Source organism: Peromyscus leucopus, chromosome 15 (genome assembly GCF_004664715.2).
Source record: "Peromyscus leucopus breed LL Stock chromosome 15, UCI_PerLeu_2.1, whole genome shotgun sequence".
NCBI lineage: Eukaryota > Metazoa > Chordata > Mammalia > Rodentia > Cricetidae > Peromyscus > Peromyscus leucopus.
The window spans coordinates 87,183,927-87,203,421 of NC_051076.1; the positions used below are offsets into that span (position 1 = coordinate 87,183,927).

Consider the following 19,495-nt stretch of genomic DNA (forward strand, 5'->3'; position numbering starts at 1 on the left):
CATGACTTTCTAATGTTAATTGAAACATTTATGAAAATCTGCCAAAAATTTTTGTTGACCCACATCTCCCATCAACAAAATATGTCTTATGTCTTTTGGCTTGAAATTGAGTGTTGTTGTGGAGTCCAGGCTTAGGTTAGTGCTATTGCTGAATTATATCTGAATACATTGAACATCTTAGGATTCTTCTGTTTTTCTAAAAGTCTCTGAAAATAATATGCAAAATTAAAGCTGGATCCAAAAGATTATATTTTTACAGTGTTTTGTAAAGTTATGTTGTTAGGCTGTGACATAGAAACAAGAGATGTTGAATGTCTGGAAAAGACACACTGAACAAATTACAGCCACCCCTGAAGTGTTTCAGCCCAAGTGAGCAGTGTGGTTGGTGTCCAATATTTCATCAAAAATGACTACCCTCTACATTCATTTAAGTTGTATTATCTTGGGTAAAGTTACTTGTGAAGAAAGATCAGGGTATAGAAGTCAGAAAAGTGAAGGAATATAGGCACAATCAATGAATAATATGCAAGTTTAAATTCCACTTAAGACATTTTACAATTCACTGTTGTCATCTTTAAAATGAGTACAAATTGCATGCTGACAAAAGGAACAATAATAAGCCAACACTTAAAATTAGAGTGATTTTACTGAGATTTCTTTCTTTTCACTGCTTTAGATACTCTGTCTTTTACATTCCACACTATCATCTTTTTATTATTGCAAAAAGTATCCTCTAAGTTTTAAATAGAAAAATAAAAGTTTTTTTTTTAATTTATGGTCTAGAGCATGTCTCTTTTTAGTGGAGCAGAATTGGGGTTTTCTTTAAAAGACAGAGGCTTAAGCACAGGAAAAATGCTCTCTGAAAAAAACAGGTATACCTGAAAATATAAACAAAACAAAATAAAATAAAAGGCAGTCATAAAATTGAAATTTTGATACACATATAATCATTGTGTATTTAATCAAATAAATTAATATATATATATATAGCGAGAGATAGAGAGAGAGATATGATCTCAATTAATTTCAACTTAAATAGGAATATTTAATCACTTTAAAACTAAAGACCCATACCACTTGGTTATCAAATACCAAACAGTCATCCATCAAAACACACATAAAAGCAAAATTATACAGATTGAGAAGGTTATATTTGTGTATTTTAGAATATATATATATATATATATATATATATATATATGTTTTTCTTGTATTGTGTTTCAATTCTTCATTATTCTGGTAGGTGATGAATTTTAGTTTATTCACTTATATAATATAGAGAAAACCATCCAATTTAATAAGTTTTGGTTAAAGGATCAGATCAAATCACACAATAAATGCAATGAACTGAAAACCAACTGTATTTGGTTTTAAACTTGAAGGGTAAATGGGAAGTGGAAAGAGATTCATAAAATGATATAACTATATTAATATCTCAAAAAATAAAAGAAATAGTTTTTGAAAGTCATTCTGCCATTGCAGCAATATGGAAGATCCTGGAAGTCATTACTTCAAATGACAAAACGCAGCTGCACAAAGACAAATGCAGGATGACCTCAGTTAGATGAAGAGCTCAAAAAGGCAGAGAGTGATTGGCTACATCAAAGAACGTATTCACTGTTTTTCAAGCAGTACATGGGAAAACGTTGTAATACATCAGGAATAAGCCCATGTGATGGATTATACAATGTGTGACCATTAGAAATAGCAACATAATACACGCTTGGAAATGCGGTCTTCAAAGTACTGCTCATGGGGCCCTGTTCAGATGCAGAACTGCTGCCTACTGGTATTTTCAAGACACAGAGTTTCAGTAAATCCTTAATTGCTACAGAACCCTTGACAAAATATGTTTTTCTTGTATTGTGTTTCAATTCTTCCTTATTCTGGTAGGTGCTGAATTTTAGTTTATTCACTTATATAATATAGAGAAAACCAGATAATTTAATAAGTTGTGGTTAAGGATCAAATCACACAATAAATACAATGAATTGAAAACCAACTATATTTGGTTTTAAACTTGAATATGTTTAGAGATAATAAACATATGTAGAGAGTAACCACCTCCTAGGGTTCCTTTTGTAATTGAAAGTTTGTACCATTCAACCTGACTTACCAAATATTACCATAATGCATACCAGGATGGCAATTATTACTTCTGTTTTGAATCCCATGAGAAACAGAAGTCCCTTCTTAGTGCATATCTCTGTGTTTCTACTTTCTCCACAGTCACAGACTTGTATAGTGAGGGTGTTTGTGCTTGTAAGAGATGGGATTCCATTATCAGCAATCAAGATGATCATGGAGAAGACAGGCTCTTCTTTAAGGCTAAAACCAGTTCTATTTGTCAGAATTGTGGCTGTGTTATCTAAAACAGAAGTCCATGTTAAAAATTTTTTTGAATAATGTAAACTAAATATGTACTATGCAAATACTAAGGGCAAAAACATTTCAATATAATCATACTAGGCAAATAAAAAATATATTAAAATATCCAGTCCCAAATCATATTGAAATGTTCTGAAAATGAGTTACATAATTAGAAGAATTATTTGAATCAGTTCCAAAAGGTCCCGGGGAATATCAAAGATGCATAATACAAAGAAAAGGAAATATTTCTCTACTCAGGCATCAGTACTGGTAGGGGCTGTTAAGCATTAGACGTGTACTGGTGGGACTCTCAGCTTTATTTTTATTATTTGTGACTAGCACTCCCTCAGAACAAATTAATTTCACAAATCCTGGATACATGTAAGATATTAAGTAACCTAACTACAAAAATATGTGCTCTTAAATAATATACATTCTAATTAGAAAAAGAGATAATTCAATTTTGGAGAGAAATCCTATTAGAATATTCATTTTACTGTGACTTTACCAAGTTGTATTTCATAAAAAATTCCAAACATACCTTCATTACTTGTCATCTCAATTCATTCATCAAGATGACAACACAACAAAAATTAGTTATGCAATTCACAAACATTTCAAAGTACCAGTGTAGCCGAACAATGAGTACTTCCATTTATGTGAAAATTCTCTCAAAATCCCAAATATTTAGAATAACATTTTCACCAACGCAATTGTCTTCTCTCAAAATATTATGATGTTTTCTTTTCTAGGTCTTTGTGTCTGTTATTTGTTTTGTTTAAATGTTGAGTAGGCTTCTGTGATAGCTAATCTTGGTTTTCCAGTTGATATAATGGAGAAAAGGGAACCTCAATCAGAAAAATGCCATAATTTGCTTGGCTTGTCAGCATGTCTGTGAGACATTTTCTTGATTGTAAGTAGATGTAGGAGGGCCAAAGCTTCTAATGCCATCTTTAGGCACATGAGCCTAGGCTTTCTAAGAAAGAGAGTGCAGCAAGCCAGAAAAAAAAAAGCATGCCAGTAAGCCTCTGTGGTTTTCTGCTTCAAGCTCCTGCTCTGGCTGCCACCAAAATGGGCTGTCAAGCAAATAAACCCTGTCCTTGCCAAGTTGGTTTTAGTGAGTGTTTTATTGCAGCAACAGAAACAAACCAGGGTATCTTCCCATTACCCTAAATAATATTTGCATCCAAAAAATCAAATTAAGAGGCACAAGACAACAATGTTCATTTCACTCCCAGACTGTCTAATTTATAAAGTTTAAGTGAGAAGGAATATATATATATGGCAAAAAGTTCTTTAAGGTTAATGAAAAAGCTAAAGAAAACATTTTTAGAAGTTATAATTTTTACATAGAAGAAGCAGATATTCTGCCTTTAAAAAAATTCTAACTTCAGAATATTTACTATTCAGTTAATAGTCTTTGTGTTGCAAGGTAAAGAACAGACTTAAACACTATGTTTATGTAACCTAATTAGTGTTGCCAGATAGTCATCATTAAGTCAAGCTAAGCTCACTATATTTAAATATAGATTATTATCTTTTCATCTTTACATTGGTAATTGACAGAGTCCAAGATGCAATAAACCTATGATGTCACCACCATAGTAATATTTGAGAACCTATAAGACTTTCTAGTATATTATAATGAAGGATAGCTTTCTGTTTTAAATTTCAGTTCAAAAAGCTATAAATAAAACTCATAGACTTACATTTAATATGCTAAGCAATTACATTTCCAACCCCTCTACTCATGACTTTTAATTGTGTTTCTAGTTTGAAGAAATATGAGGAATAACAGAATCAGTGTCTTTCAAAATTGATTGTGAGTTATTTTCCATTTTGGCCATTGCTTTTTATTTATTTTTCAGTATTGCAAGAACAATAATCAGTTCTCCAAATCCACTGGTATTAAAGATATTAGATTGCACCAAACACACTTATAGATGAGGAGTTACCTTGATTGTCTGTTAGTATAAAACTTGAGTTGTCTGTGTCTTCCACAGAGTGATTAAAGTAAAAATGGTGATCTTCTATGGACTCATCTCTGTCTATTGCACTGATGATCTGAATTATCTAGAAAATATAAAGAAAGTGGATTGCTTTTGTTGGGAATTCTAAACCAATCAATGCTTGCTGTGGGATGTCGTTCTGTATGCTGTGAATATGTGTTGCTCTGATTGGTTGATAAGTAAAACACTGACTAGCCAGTAGCCAGACAGGAAGTATAGGCAGGGCAAGCAGATGAGGAGAATTCTGGGAAGAGGAAGGCTGAGTCAAGAGTTGCCAGCTAGATACAGAAGAAGCAAGATGACAAGGCAGAACTGAGAAAAGGTACCAAGCCACTTAGATAAGAAATATTGGTTAATTCAAGTGTAAGAGGTAGTCAGTAATAAGCCTGAGCTAACGACCAAGCCATTATAAATAATATTAAGCCTCTGTGTGATTATTTTATAGAATTCTGTGGGACTGTGGGTGAGAGATTTGTGCCGACTGTGGACCAGGCAGGACACAGGAAACATTCTGATTACATTTGTCGCCCAATGTGGGTCTCACAAATTTCCATAAGGCCTAAAAGAGTTTAAAAAGGGCTTCTAAACACATAATAATGGAGCCCAAACCAGCTTCCTACTTCATGTCTCATGTGGGTCAAGATATAGAGATGCCAATGTACAGAGACGCTGCGGTATAGGGACTTGAGCTACGGTATGGTGGGTACACAGTGTATTGGCTTGAATATAGCATGGCAGATTCCAGCCACTGTACTCAGTGGTGTCTTCAAGACGTGTAGCATGGTCCATGGTGGATATAGCTAAAGAAAAAAAAAAAAAAGGGAAGGAAAGGTTTTTGGGCTATTCACTGCTGTGTGAAAGGATAGACCCACTGTTTCACAGTCAGCGATGAGCATGGTTCCCCCAGAGCTGAGGGTAAACGTACTTCTGCCATGTTGAAAAGCTGAGGTAAACAGAGCTAGCAGCCAAAGCTGCCATTTCAGTCCTAGTCATTTGTGGGGTCCTGCCCCACTGGGAACTTAGGTCACCTGTGAAGATGTGGCCTGAAACCAAGAAAAGGTAAGTGCATGCTCGCCTGTTTCCCAGCCTCCATCTTACCCCGAGACAATCAGATGCAGCATGAGTTAAGTCAAGCAAGAATTCATTTATTGTTAGGCAGTAGGCCTCTTTTATAGCAAAAACCTCAGAACCCTAGGAGGGGGTGAAGGAACTGACTAATCATTTTAAAGGTCACCATATATTCATTTTCTTATTTATGAGTTGTTTATCCACTGACATCATCTCCTGATCTTAGTATCATAAACAACTTGAGCTAACTTTCTTCTGCACTATTTGTATCTAATCTCTATACAAACATCCCAAGCTAACTTCCTCCCCACACCATCCATTGTATCTACTCTCTGCATAAACATCTTAAGCTAACTTCCTCTGGCACCATTTGTATGTATTCTTTGCATAAACAGCTTAAGCTCTACTTGTCTAACTTCTTCTCAGCACCCTCTTTGCAAACCATGTATGTCTCACAGTCATTCTGCAGTTCAAAGCAATAGATTCTCAATAAGATGGATTCAGTGGGATAAACCCTAAACAGTTTAGAGTGTGTGTAAAACTGCATGTAGGCTTGGAAGAGAGAAGAAAATGAATACAGATAGTAATATAAAGAAATAGAAAGTTTTGAAAAATAAATTCTTTAAAGAGAAAATAAAATTAATATGAAAAATAAGCCATGTAAAGATGGAAATCACACAGAGAGTCTGGATTATATTTTCTTTGGGACTTTTAGCTGCAGAGAGATATTTAATTGTAAAGGCTACTCAGTTAAACCAAAATCTATATTTTAAAATTTACAAAATTTACATCTAAGGTATGTTGCTTGGTAAAGGAGGCTCTGCTTTTGTTTCCACTGGAAGCAAGAGGCTATAGATTTGTTCCAGGTTAATATGGATCAGATTTGATCAAGACAGACCTCCTAAACCTTAACAAATTGTACCTATCAATAAAGGTTATAGCTGATCTTCCCAGGACTTGACCATTATCTCAAATTTTCTCAGGATTCGCATAAGATTACTAGTACCCCCTATCAGCAGGAAGCAGCCTAGAACACTATGTTCACATTCCCCAAAAATGGATTATGGATATTTGTCTTTGTCAGAGATTAGTTACAAATTGTTATTGGTCTTAGTCAATATCTTTCTAAAAGAAAAAAAGAATGATATGATATAGATATGATAGGATGGAAGTATAGATTATTGAATCTACTTTTGAAAAGCAACTTGTTTTAAATTGCTATAGATTTTAGTTTATTGATACAAATTTAAAGTTAATTTTGTTATACTGTATGTATATTTCTACTCTTGTTTAAACTATTTTGTGCAACTCTTTTAAGATTGTAGCATATAGTTGAGAAATACAGATTAATAATTAGTCATCTATAGTAATCAAACTTATAGTCATGTTAGTTAAATTTTCTAGATATATATAGATGTATTTCAATTAGGTAGGTAATCTTCAAAGACTTACAGAATATGGCATTTAAAATATTTTAAAACTTCTACTTTTCTTGACAATGAGACAGATCTGTTCCTGACAGCACCAATTATTTCAAGGGGAATGATGACATTGCTCCAAAAATTGAGTTTGCTTTCTTTGTGGTAAAAGTTAGCCACTTGGTGAAAAAGTGGCCTTGTTTTGACTGATTGACAGTATGTTGTATAAACTGGACATGTAGGACCCATAGGAAGGTGACAACTGAACTTTGCAATTTGAGAGAGTTACTCGGCTTCACAAAAAAACCTGCCAGAAATTCTATAGGACACAGAGAGAAGTGACTGAGAGACTCTAGGCTCATAGGCTGAAGAAGATTGCCCCAACTTTGCAAAAGAACTTTGGGTGACTGTCCAGGCACCCAGCTGTCTCTGTCATTGTACATTTTTGGAAATTGCTTACAATGTTCTTCCTGCTTACTTAGGCAATATTGTATCCTTCTGAGGTCTTTGATATAACTGAAGATTAGATAGTTGTAATTATGGTTTTCCTTGGTTATGATAAGAGATAAGTTAGATATGAAACCTTGCACTCAGAAATATATGATAAATAGAATATTTTCTTTCAATTGGCCAAATATAAATGGACTGGATATTGTAACTGTGATTCTTGCTTGATAATTGTTCTATAATATGTAATTTTACTATGTTAAAGTTAAGATCTTCCTTTTTGATTATACAGAAAAAGGTAAGTGCTGTGGGGTGTCTTTCTGTATGCTGTGAATATGTGTTACTCTGATTGGTTGATAAATAAAGTCATTTGGGCTTTGCAAGGCAGCTTAGAGGAAAGCAGGAGATCCAAAAAGATAGACAGGAAGAGAAAGGAGAAGCAAGGCAGACTCTGCTAGCCACCACCAGGAGAAGCAAGATGTAAGCCACAAGCCATGTTTATAGAAATGGGTTGATTTAAGATAAGAGAGATAGCTAGCAAGAAACCTGTCATAGCCATACTTTGAAAATAATATAAGCCTCCGTGTGTTTACTTAGGTCTGAGTGGCTGCATGACCGGGCAGGTTATAGAAAAACTTTCAACTACAAATGCTATTATTACATGTACTTTTTCTTAAAATTACTTTATCAACATCATTAAAGATATTGCAAAATACCTAGATTTCTTTCTCCCTTACTTCATTCTTTATTATTAATCTTCATCCGATAGCCAGCTATTATGATTTGCAGATGCAATTATGATGACTTTGACTTCCTGTTCATATACATTTTTAGAATTATTAGCTTTTGTTATTATTGTAATTAGTTTTGTAATTGATTTTCAGAAACAGTACATTTAAAGGTTACAGGCAATACTGTACAGAAATGCAGATACAATCAAGTCAGTTCTCAATTAATTATTTTATGGCAAGACATAAATGTGTTCATTATATTCAGAAAAAAAAGATAAACTAGTCATGATCACAGTGAGATTGTGATTATGAAAATTAAAGTACATTGATTATGATACTTATTGTTTTCTATAAACAAAATTCTTTTTAAAAGTGTTTCAAACAAAACTTTACTTGAGTGTAAGATGAAAGATCCAAATTGGCAAGTTATACTTCTAAGAACAGTTACTTTTCCACATGAGTACAGAACAAAGGGTTATGAATCGGTAGCAATCTGTCAATTATATGCCCATATTGATTTTTACTTTCCTAATAATTTGCTTTTAGTTAAATTATAATTATTTAAATATATGATAGAAAGAAAAGTTTTATTCAACCTATGTTTATGGTATAAAGTGGATATCACATGATAGTAAGGTAGTATTTTTATTTTATTATAGTTTATGATTTTGTTTAGGTTAATGAGGACAGGAGTTTAAGATTGTATTATTATTAGTCCATATTGTGCTACTTGCAAGTTCTCTAAACTCAAACTCTTGGCTATGTTTGAACATAAAACATTTCTTTGTAGGCTTACCTGGACTAGCTTTCTAGAGAGCTTTTGTACATCTCTACAATTCTATTATATCCTCATGAAGAAACCTTTCTCTGGTAAGATAAGCATGAGATGGTTTTGCAGATCATTACTGATCACACTGATTATCTGTATTTGTTGAAGTAAAGCAAGATAAATAGAAAATCATAAAAGTCACATTTACCTTGATGGCTTGCATATTGTCAATCATTCAATGTGAAGTTGCTTGGTAAACACAAACTTTTTGAAAAATGTTTCCCTTTTGTAATGGAATGCTTCAGAAGATGAAAGCCTTTGATTTTATATGTATTTTCTAATATGTTTAATTAAAATTAACAAAATGCTCTGTAGCAGGAATCTTAGAGAATCTTATTAATAAAATCAAACCCAGGGCCAGTTATTGGGGTGAAATGCTGGATGGTCAGAGAGACAGAACAAACCACAGCCCACCTCCCCTGGCCAACTTCTCAGCTAGTCTTGTTTCCTCAGACTGGAGGCTTCTGAGTCCTCATCCAGAATGGGTCTCAGCTGAATTGCTGCTCAAAAGTCTGAATGCTTAACCAGGCTAAATGCTTAACCAGCCAAAATGCTTCTTGTTTCTGGTCCTCACGCCTTATATACCTTTCTGCTTTCAACTCCACTCCCTGGGATTAAAGGCTTGCTTTCTGTGATTAAATGCGTGATGAGTCACCATGCCTTTCTGTATCCTTGAACACATGGATTTCTGCCTCTGGAATTCTAGGATTAAAGGTGTGTGCTACCACTGCCTGTCCTTTATGTTTAATATTGTGGCATACTGTCTCTGACCCCAGATAAATTTATTAGCATGCACAATAGTTGGGGGAATACAATACCACAATGCACTGTTCATATTACAAATAAATAAAATAGGTCACTTTAAAAAACATAGATGCATTTATATTTGCTTTATAGGTGAATTAGCAATAAGATATATGTCATTTTATTAATTTTAAAAATAGAAACCCATTGACATAATCAGTCCTTAATCTATCTGAGGTACTATTAAAACAATGCATATATAGTATTACTAAAAAGAACTCTTTACGACGTTCATATATCGTATTACTTTTTAAAAAAAATTAACAATGGAAATAATGCATTTCATTGTGCAAATAAATCTAAAAATGTGCTTTTGCTTAGAGTTCATTAATTATCTAAGCTATTATATTTAGCTAACTCAGGCTTATTGAGGGCTTCAAAATTGATGTGATTATCAGTAACAAAATATAAGATTTAAAATGTAAACAAACTATTCATGGATTTAGGAATCAAGTAATAGAAATAATCTCAGATTATAACCAGTTTTGATAGCTCTGGTTTTAGAATTCTCTTTGCTCTCTGAGTAGAATTTTGACTAAGTTTCCCTTACATGATACATTGGATTTCCTGTCTATAATTATTTTTGAATTCTATGATGAAAATTCATGTAAATATGGCAAATGCATAGTATTTAATGTGAAATATTTAGAAATTTCTAAAAAAGGGAAGGAACATAAGAAATCAAGAGGAAAGGAAAGGACATAACTGGTTCTAGGTATGGTAGAGGATAGAGATTATGGTAGATTAACTAGGAGAGCATAGCCAGAGGCATGGACATCTGCAAGAGTCCAGAGTGGACATCACAAGATTGAGCTGTGCTGTGTAAGGGAGTGGGAGGGGAGCAGAAACCAGGTGCAACAGCCTGAAGGCCGAAGGTACAAAAACTTTATAATATGTTACATAATTTCTTCCTTCCCTTTCCTCCCTCCAAATTCTCCCATATAACTTAAAATTTATTGCCTCCTTTTTCAATCTTTGCTGTTAAGACTTCTATGTATATGTGTATATATATTTGGAAATATGAAAGTACAATGTCTTTCAGTGCCAACTGAAGAATCAGGGAGTATGCTAGCCTGCTCTTCCCTGAAGGCAAATATTCTGAGACTCTCAGCACTCCTTTGCTAACTGACCCATGTGCAGGAGATTTAAATGAAGGCACTTTCCTCCTCCTCCACAGACTCCTTTATGTGGTTTCTAGAATACCACACTCTCTATTTCCCTAGGTTTTCAAATATTTTCATCACTGTCTTAGTATCTAGACAACACTGCCTTTAATATCTCACAGATAACTGATACATTCAAATTTATCATGTCAAGTAAGGACTTTTTTTTTAATTCTATATTGATGTTCAGGAGTCTACATAAAAATTTAAAATTTCACAGATCTAATCTTGATTTTTTTACTTTGTTTCTCCCATGTATTTTTTCAACCTGGCAAAACACATTTGTTTCTTACAGATATATTGGCTGAAACATTAGAATTTATTCATGGTTATTCACCTTTTCTAATTGTAGCATGATTCCAATCTCTTACAAAATCTCTCTCTATTCTCAAATTGTGTCAAGGATCCTGTTCCTTCCACTACTGCCTTTGATACCTTCATGTTGTAAGACCTCATCCTCTCTTGCCTTGTAATCTGATAACTGGAAGGGATGCCTTACTATAGATGTGTTCCTCTTCATGTCAGCATGTAAGCGTGTGTCCAGAAAGCCATATGAAATCTTTCCATTATTCTTGTTTAAATGTTCTAATAATGTCAGAGATTATTCAGAGAGATATAAAATAAAATCTAGTGCTAAGCTCATAAACTTAAGCTATTTCTTTGAGACCTACTGAGTCTTTTCCATGTTGGTCCTGCTCTAAACACATGGACAGTCCCCTGCTCTAGCTGCCTATCCACTCTAATCACTGTCAATACACTCACTCTTTTCTCTTTCCATTTCAGGACTTCATTAAAATAGTCTTATATTAATGCGATTTTCCCTAAATATTCTATTAACAGTTTTTCTTTCGGACTCCTAGATTTATATCAGAAATAATTATTAATACAACATTTATAAAACATAAATATGCACTATCACAATAATTATAAGTTTATAACTAAGTGATGTACTCATAGCAATTGATAATCCTGTATTAAACTTTTAACACAAAATCAGTAAGTAAATGTCTACATGTCTATGCTTGGTATTTCTTGTTCCATGTTAAGCATAGAACCCTTTTCTTGCTACCGTTATTTTTACATGATCCTTTTTCTCAATCTCCACTGGTATATATCATTTTTCCAACAGCTTCTAGGGCAGAACTTATAACCAACATATTGTTTCTTAATTCTTGTCAATCAGGCTGTTTATGAGTCATTTGTGTTTAGAATACAATTCTTAATTCTTTTTTCCAGTTCAAGTCATATATGATGTACTACACAGATCCTAAGTTTATTCTGGCAATCACTGTACCCTCTGTACACATCATTGAACTCAGTTTTTAGGGACTAGAATTGCTCTAAAGCATTTATATTTTAGAAATTTATCATGCACTGTATCTCTCTTTATTCTTCCATATTCATCACACATATGTACTTGTGTGGCCCCTGAGAGATGGAATTCTGGAAGGAAGGCAAGATAATGTGTGTGCCTATTAGTCTTCTCACTGTAGTAAGTTTGAGTGAAAACATTGCTGCTGTGTCAAACTATTCTATGTTTCTGTGTGTATTAAAATAGGTATACTTAATATTCATATATAATAAATATATACTAATACATAATATGTATACATATATATATATAATATATGACTATATAAGCATATATGCAAGGTGGTGGTGGTGAACACCTTTAATCCCAGCACTTGAGAGGCAGAACCAGGCAGATCTCTGTGAGTTCAAGACCAGCCTGGTCTACAGATTGAGCTCCAGGACAGGCACCAAAACTACACGAAGAAACCCTGTCTTGAAAAAACAAAACAAAACAAAAAAAGTATATATAATATTGTATGTATACTGTGTATAAAATTAAATAGCTTCATCTTTTTAAATGAGTTCTTTCTGCCATACTTACACATGGTATATTTTATTATTTGTTATAATATTGTGTTAGAATCATTAAATACCATATTTTAATGTAGTAAAATGAAACATTGGTAACTTTGAAATAAAAGGATTACTATGGAATAATAATTTTTGTTGAAGCAGTTATTTCTACCTCTCTTAAAATAGATTGTTTTGTTCGTGGTAACAATTTAAGGTTTTTATGAAGTAAAATACCACTGAAGAGGTATAGAAATATAATGTTATATTCTTTAACATTTCAAAATGAGAAAACATGATAAAATTTTATATAGCATATTTACACATGTAATGCAATGAATACAATACATGCTTTACTTAAGGTAATATAAAAATGGTGCCTTGTATTAGCAATTATTATATATTATATTTAGAGAAGATAAAATATGAAATGCTCTGTTGCTTGGGCTACATTGATCTATTCTGGTCTTTTATCTTACCTCACCAAATTCAGCATTTTCACAAACGTAAGTCTCATAGTACTGCGAGAACTCAGGAGCATGGTCATTAATATTAAAAACTTGTACATATACAGGAGCTGAAGAGATCTGTTGTACATTGTCTGAAAAGTAAAGATATAGCATGCAATTAGTTATATCTCTATATAAAAACCATGCAAAAATTGAATTAGAAGCTAGTTGTATACTGTTATATTTACCTGAGGACAACTAAGGGTGGGAACTATATAATCCATACATTTATCAGTCATAGAGGCTAGAAAAGGAATCTATGCTCAATTCTAGCACCATTTATTGTTTTCCTTCTACATGCTGTGGCTTTAGCCCATGATAAGAAAAAATGGATAAAATATTCTTCATTGGATACTGTGCTGACAGTCAGAAGCTACAAGAAGTTTTTCTATGAGTCCATTGAATTGTAATGAGAATAGAAATTACTACTCTTGTCAATGTCTCTGATAGTCATACTTGCACTAGAAAACCACTTAGAATTATAGATTGACTGAGGTCCTAACATAACTGAAAATCCTTTATAAGGCCATAGCAAAACATCACTATGATACACTAAAATTAAGTCATAACTTATAAAGTGCAAATGAATACTCAGTACAGAATGCACATACAAAGACACATACCATTAAAAAGAAAATAAATCTTTAAAATTATAGAAATAAGGAATATTAAACAATGATCTTTAAAATGTCTTCGTATCTTAAAATGAACTATTACTTTTAGTGGGTTTTTGGGGGGTGAAGGAGCATTTATTTTCCTTATATTTCCATATCACATTTCATAATCAAAGGCAGTTAAAGCAGCAACCCAAACAGGAAAACAATCTGGAGGGGGAGCTGATGAAGAGTCCATAGAGTAACGCTGCTTACTATCTTGATCTTCCTTGAATTATTAGCCTGATTTCTTATAACACTAAGTTCTGTAGAATAATGATTTTGTACACTGGTTTAATAAAACACAGACTGGACAATAGCCAGGCAGGAAGTATAGGTGGGATAAGCAGACAAGGAGAATTTGGGGAAGAAGAAGGCTGAGAGAAGAGATACCAGCATGCTGTCCAGGGAGCAGCATGTAATGGCACATAGGTAAATCCACAAAACATGTGGCAACATGTAGATTAACAGAAATGGTCTGAGTTTAAGTGTAAGAGCTAGTCAGTGGCAGGGTTGAGCTAATGGCTGAGCAGTTGTAATTAATATAAACTTCTGAGTGATTATTTTATAAGCAGGCCGCAGGACTGTGGGGGCTTGTCAGGACCCACAGAAAAACTTTCAGCTACAAATGGTGCCAAAACTTGGTACCTAAAATCTGAGAAAGCTTAAAACAAAAGAAAGATTCTAAAACAAAGCTAAAAAAAGCTTCCCAGTTGTGTCTCTCAGAACAGCCGTGAGCTACAGTATAGCACATTTGCCGTGTCCTGTGGCCTTGAGTGCAGCATGGCAGATTTCCACCGTGGTACACAGTGGCATCTCGAAGCCACACAGTGCACTGCATTGCAACAGATTTAGCTTTTGCTAGTACAGAAAAAAAAGGGGGGTTTCTGGGCTATAAGCTGCTTTAATAGAAGCATAAACCCACTGCCTCAGCAGACAGCATGGTTTCCAGAGTTGGCAGTGAATTATCTCCTTCAGGTTGAAAAGCAGAGATGGGTGGAGTCAGCAGCCAAAACTGTTGCTTCAGTACTAGCCACTGCAGTTTAAAGCAATAGATTCACAATAAGACAGATTCAGATGGAATAAGACTTTAAATGATTTACAGTGTGTGTAAAAATGTACATAGGCTTGGAAGAGAGAAGAAAATGAATACAGACAGTTATATAAAGAAATAGTTTTTAAAATAAAGTCTTTAAAGAGACAGTAAAGGTAATATAAAAAGCCACATAAAGATGGATATTATACCGAGAGTCTGGATTATATTGTCTTTGAGATTTTTTAACTGCAGAGAGACATTTGCTTGTAAAAACTGCTGAGTTAAATCAATACGAATATTTAAAGGTATCTTGATTTTAAAACTTATGTCTAAGGATATGTTGCTTTGGGAAAGAGGCTTTGATTTGTTTCTACAGAAGATGAGATCCTGTGGAATGCTTCCAGACTAATATGGTTTGACCTGCCAAGACCTCCTGAAAGGTCTCCAATGACACCATAGCCGAGATCATCCAACATCTAAAATCAGCTTCAAGGCAATTGGTTCAGATAATGCAGCCTCACAGACTACTCCAGTCAGAACTTGACCATAATTCTTAATTTTCTCAGGGTCTCCCCAAAATTGCCAGAGCCCTCATCTAGCAGGAAGTAGTATGACCTATGCCTGAAATTCCATAGTCTATTATGGTGATTAATTTAGAGGCTGCTTTTTTTTAAAACTGTATCTTTAAAAAAAACATGACAGAGAAAATTTGCCTTCACTTTGCTTACTAATAATAAGTGTCAGGCTGTTAAAATGTATCAGTGTAAAAATTTTCCACAAGGGATGCTAAACAGTCCTATGTTGTGCCATTATTTTATACAATAACTACTAGAAATAATTTGTAAACAGTTTCTTCAACTTATAATTAACCATTGCATGGATGAGATCTTACTAGTGATCAGAGTATATACCTTAAAAATATTTGCAGAGCTAAAGAAAAATCTGCTCTTGAGATTACAAATTGCTTCTGAAAAAACACAAATTGGAGATTCTTCTAAATACCTAGGATATAAGATAGTTTTACAAAAATTCAATCACAGAATGAAGAAAGTTGGGGAGACACATTATGAACTATTAATGATTTTCTTTCTTTTTTTCTTTCTTTCTTTCTTTCTTTTTTTAGTGTGTGTGTTTTATTTTTTGTTTGTTTGTTTGTTTGTTTCAAGACAAGGTTTCTCTGTGTATCTTTTGAAGCGTAACTTGAAACTCACTCTGTAGACCAGGCTGGCTTCCAACTCACAGAGATCTGCCTTCATCTGGCTCCAGTGTGCTGGAATTAAAATACTGTATGACAACTGGCTGGCTTAATGACTTTCAAAAATTGCCAGAAGATAGCAATTGGCTACAGCACACAATTGGATTAACTTCTAAAGAACTAAAAAAAAAAAATAGTTCAAACCTTATAATGAGATGAGGCCTTAAATAGTTCAAGATAATTATTACCTGAGGCTGAATAGGAATTGGCTTTGGTGGAAAAGTAATTACAGTATGTATGTGAGAATCCTTTGGATTCAGAACCTGATTGTATTCTTTTGTTTTGCTTTGTTTTGTTTTATTTTTGAGATAGGGTTCCTCAGTGCAGTTTTGGTACCTGTCCTCGATCTTGCTCTGTAGACCAGGCTGGCCTTGAACTCACAGAGATCTGCCTGGCGCTGTCTCCCATGTGCTGGGATTAAGGTGTGAACCAACACTTCCCAGCCTTTGATTGTATTCTTGTTATTGTAATTTCTATGCTTTCTCCTACAAGACTCTTTATACAGAGAGAAGATGATATCTTAGAATGAATATGTTTGCCACAAAAACAGAGTAAAAATTAAAGGCCTATGTAGAAAGGTTTCTGAATTGATATTGAAACAAAAATTAAGGCTTCAACAATGAGCAGAAATAGACCCACCAGGAATTGTGGTGCCTTCTCCTAATGCTTAAATTGCCTCCAAATAGACAGAAAATCAACATGGTTTAAGAGCTTGCACTAATTTCTTGGGAGATATTAGCAACAGATATCCCAGAAGCAAGAAACTTCAGTTTATGACAAGAACTGATTGAATTTTTCCTTATTAGTGAAAAACACCTGTAACATGAATCTTAAATAGTCATATATATATATATATATATATATATATATATATATATATATATCCTCAGGAACCAGGTATTGGGGTAAATTCTGAAAGATCAGAGAAGCAAAACAAGCCACAGCTAATCTCGCATCACCAACTTTTCAGCCAATCCTGTTTCTTCAAACTGGAAACCTCTGAGTCCTCATCTGAATGGATCTCAGCTGAACTGCTGCTAGAAGCCTAAAAGCTTAACCAGGCTAGCCAGGCTAGTTCCTGGTCCTCATGCCTTATATGCCTTCCTGCTTTCTGCCATCGCTTCCTGAGATTAAAAGCATGTGTCTTTCCAAAGCAAGACATGAGGTCTCAAGTGCTGGGATTAAAGGTGTGTGTTACCATGCCTGGCTGTTTCTAGTGTAGCCTTGAACTCACAGAGATCTGAATGCATCTCTGCCTTCAGAATGCTAGGATTAAAAGCATGTGTTACCACTGCCTAGCCTCTATCTAGTGGCTGTTCATTTCTCAGACCTCCAGATAAGTTTATTGGGGTGTATAATATACCAACCACTAACACCAATTTCTAGAATACCTCATTCCATAAGGTTGCAAAAAAGTAAGAAAAGGCAAGTTATAAGTCAGGAAACTTAAGTAATCTGGCTCAAAACCCTGATGATTCTGTTCAAAATTAAGAATTATGTGCTATACTCATGGTACTATTAGATGTTCCCCCAAACTCTTAATATAAGAACTGATTTTCAATATATTTGAATATTTTTACATATTTAAACCACTGGACATATCTTGAAGTTGATTCATAATTAAACTTCCTATTTATTCAATTACAAGAAATAATCAGAAACAGAAATCATCTCTCGTATATAAAACTTATCAGATCCTATACTGGTTACCAGGCCCTCTAGCACAACATACTGATAAAATTGATCTGGTATTGGTAGCAAATATGCTAGTAGCTTCAGAATTTCATAAGTAATACCATGTTATTTGCAAGGGATTAAAGAAAGAGGGTTTTTTATGACTTGGTAACAAGCAAAGGAAATGTCCTACTTGTTCTTTGTGTAACCAAACACCACCACCTGTAGGAAGTAATGTAAAATGTTCTCAAAGAAATTAAATTTGGCAAATGTATGTGTTTCATTTTGCAAAGTTTGTTTGTTTGTTTGTTTGTTTGTTTTTTCGAGACAGGGTTTCCCTGTGTAGCTTTGTGCTTTTTCTGGAACTCACGGGGTAGCCCAGTCTGGCCTCAAACTCACAGCTCTGCCTCCCGAGTGCTGGGATTAAAGGTGTGCACCACCACTGCCCGGCTTCATTTTGCAAAGTTTGAAAAATTAAAATATGTGCACCGTACCCTAGATACATATTCAGGATTCCATGGGCTACTGCATTGAGTTATGAAAAGGCTGATTCTGTTATTATACAATTATTAGACCTTATAGCCACCATGGGAGTATCTGTACAAATTAAGACTGACAATGATCTAGCATATGTCTCTAGTAAAATGAAACATTTTTTTCATATTACAATATAAAGCATATTACAGTTATACTACACAATCTTATAGGACAAGTATTTATATAAAGATCTAATCACTCTTTCAAAGATATGCTTGATAAACAGAAAAGGGTAATAACATTCCCCAGAGATAGATTGCACAATTATTTATTAACTTTAATTTTCTTAATGATAATGAAAAAGGAATGACAGCTATGGAGAGACATTGGATAGTTGAAAAAAAACTGCTGAATTAAATTATCATGTACACTTTAAAGATGTGTTGACCTCTGAATGAAAAACAGGATATGTGTTACATTGTGGAAGAAGTTTTTCTTTTGTTTCCACAGGAAAAGAAAAGCTATGGAAACCATCAAAATTGATAAAGATTAGATTTGAACAAGAGAAATTTCTTGATTAGGAGAGGTGATAGTTCATCAAACAGCCTGGCCCTTCACTCTAAACTTATAAGACTAAAAAAAAATCAGATATCACCTGCCAAAATTGGAAACTCCCCAAAGTTAGGATTGGAACATGGTTTTCTTTCTGTGTTTCTGAGGAATAAAAGGATCCAATTAAGGAATCAGAAGATGATTGGACAAATGAGACATCTGAAATAAAAGAGTGAATCATCCAGAGAAAATGTCCCAAGAGAGTAAATTGGCCTAATGGTGTAGCACATTTCTAACTGGATAACATTTCATAAATCTTCCCAAATGTTTGTTTCTGCTGTATTCTAAAGACAAGTAATGCAAATGATCTTTCTGTAGTCTCAATTCAATTAATAATTAAATCTGGCTTTGGAGTTGAACTGTGGCTCTCTCCTTCTCTAAACCTAATCATGCTTATTAAAGGAAAATCTGAAATCTCTGTCTTATGTCAACTGGTATGGGACAGAAAAAAAATAAAATTAAGGGACTATTCTGTTGCCACCAATCTCATAATTCCTTGGTTTTGTTTTGACTATTTAAAACTTGTCTTAAGATATAAATATTATTTAATAATGTATAACATATATATATATGCCTT

The 19,495-nt window shown here is 33.8% G+C and overlaps 1 protein-coding gene across 3 annotated transcripts in view; it reads right to left on the reverse strand.

Moving 5' to 3' along the window:
* The window catches only part of Cdh19 (cadherin 19), a 117,184-nt gene that overhangs the window by 4,635 nt on the left and 93,054 nt on the right, over window positions 1–19,495 (reverse strand). For 2 of the 3 annotated variants that reach the window (XM_028854961.2, XM_028854960.2), the window contains 3 exons: window positions 13,182–13,303; window positions 4,326–4,443; window positions 2,117–2,368 (listed from right to left, as the gene is read on the reverse strand). In XM_028854961.2, the coding sequence (XP_028710794.1) occupies window positions 2,117–2,368; window positions 4,326–4,443; window positions 13,182–13,303 (492 nt within the window). The remainder of the gene's footprint in view (window positions 1–2,116; window positions 2,369–4,325; window positions 4,444–13,181; window positions 13,304–19,495) is intronic. The other variant, XM_037211030.1, reaches the window with a different exon arrangement.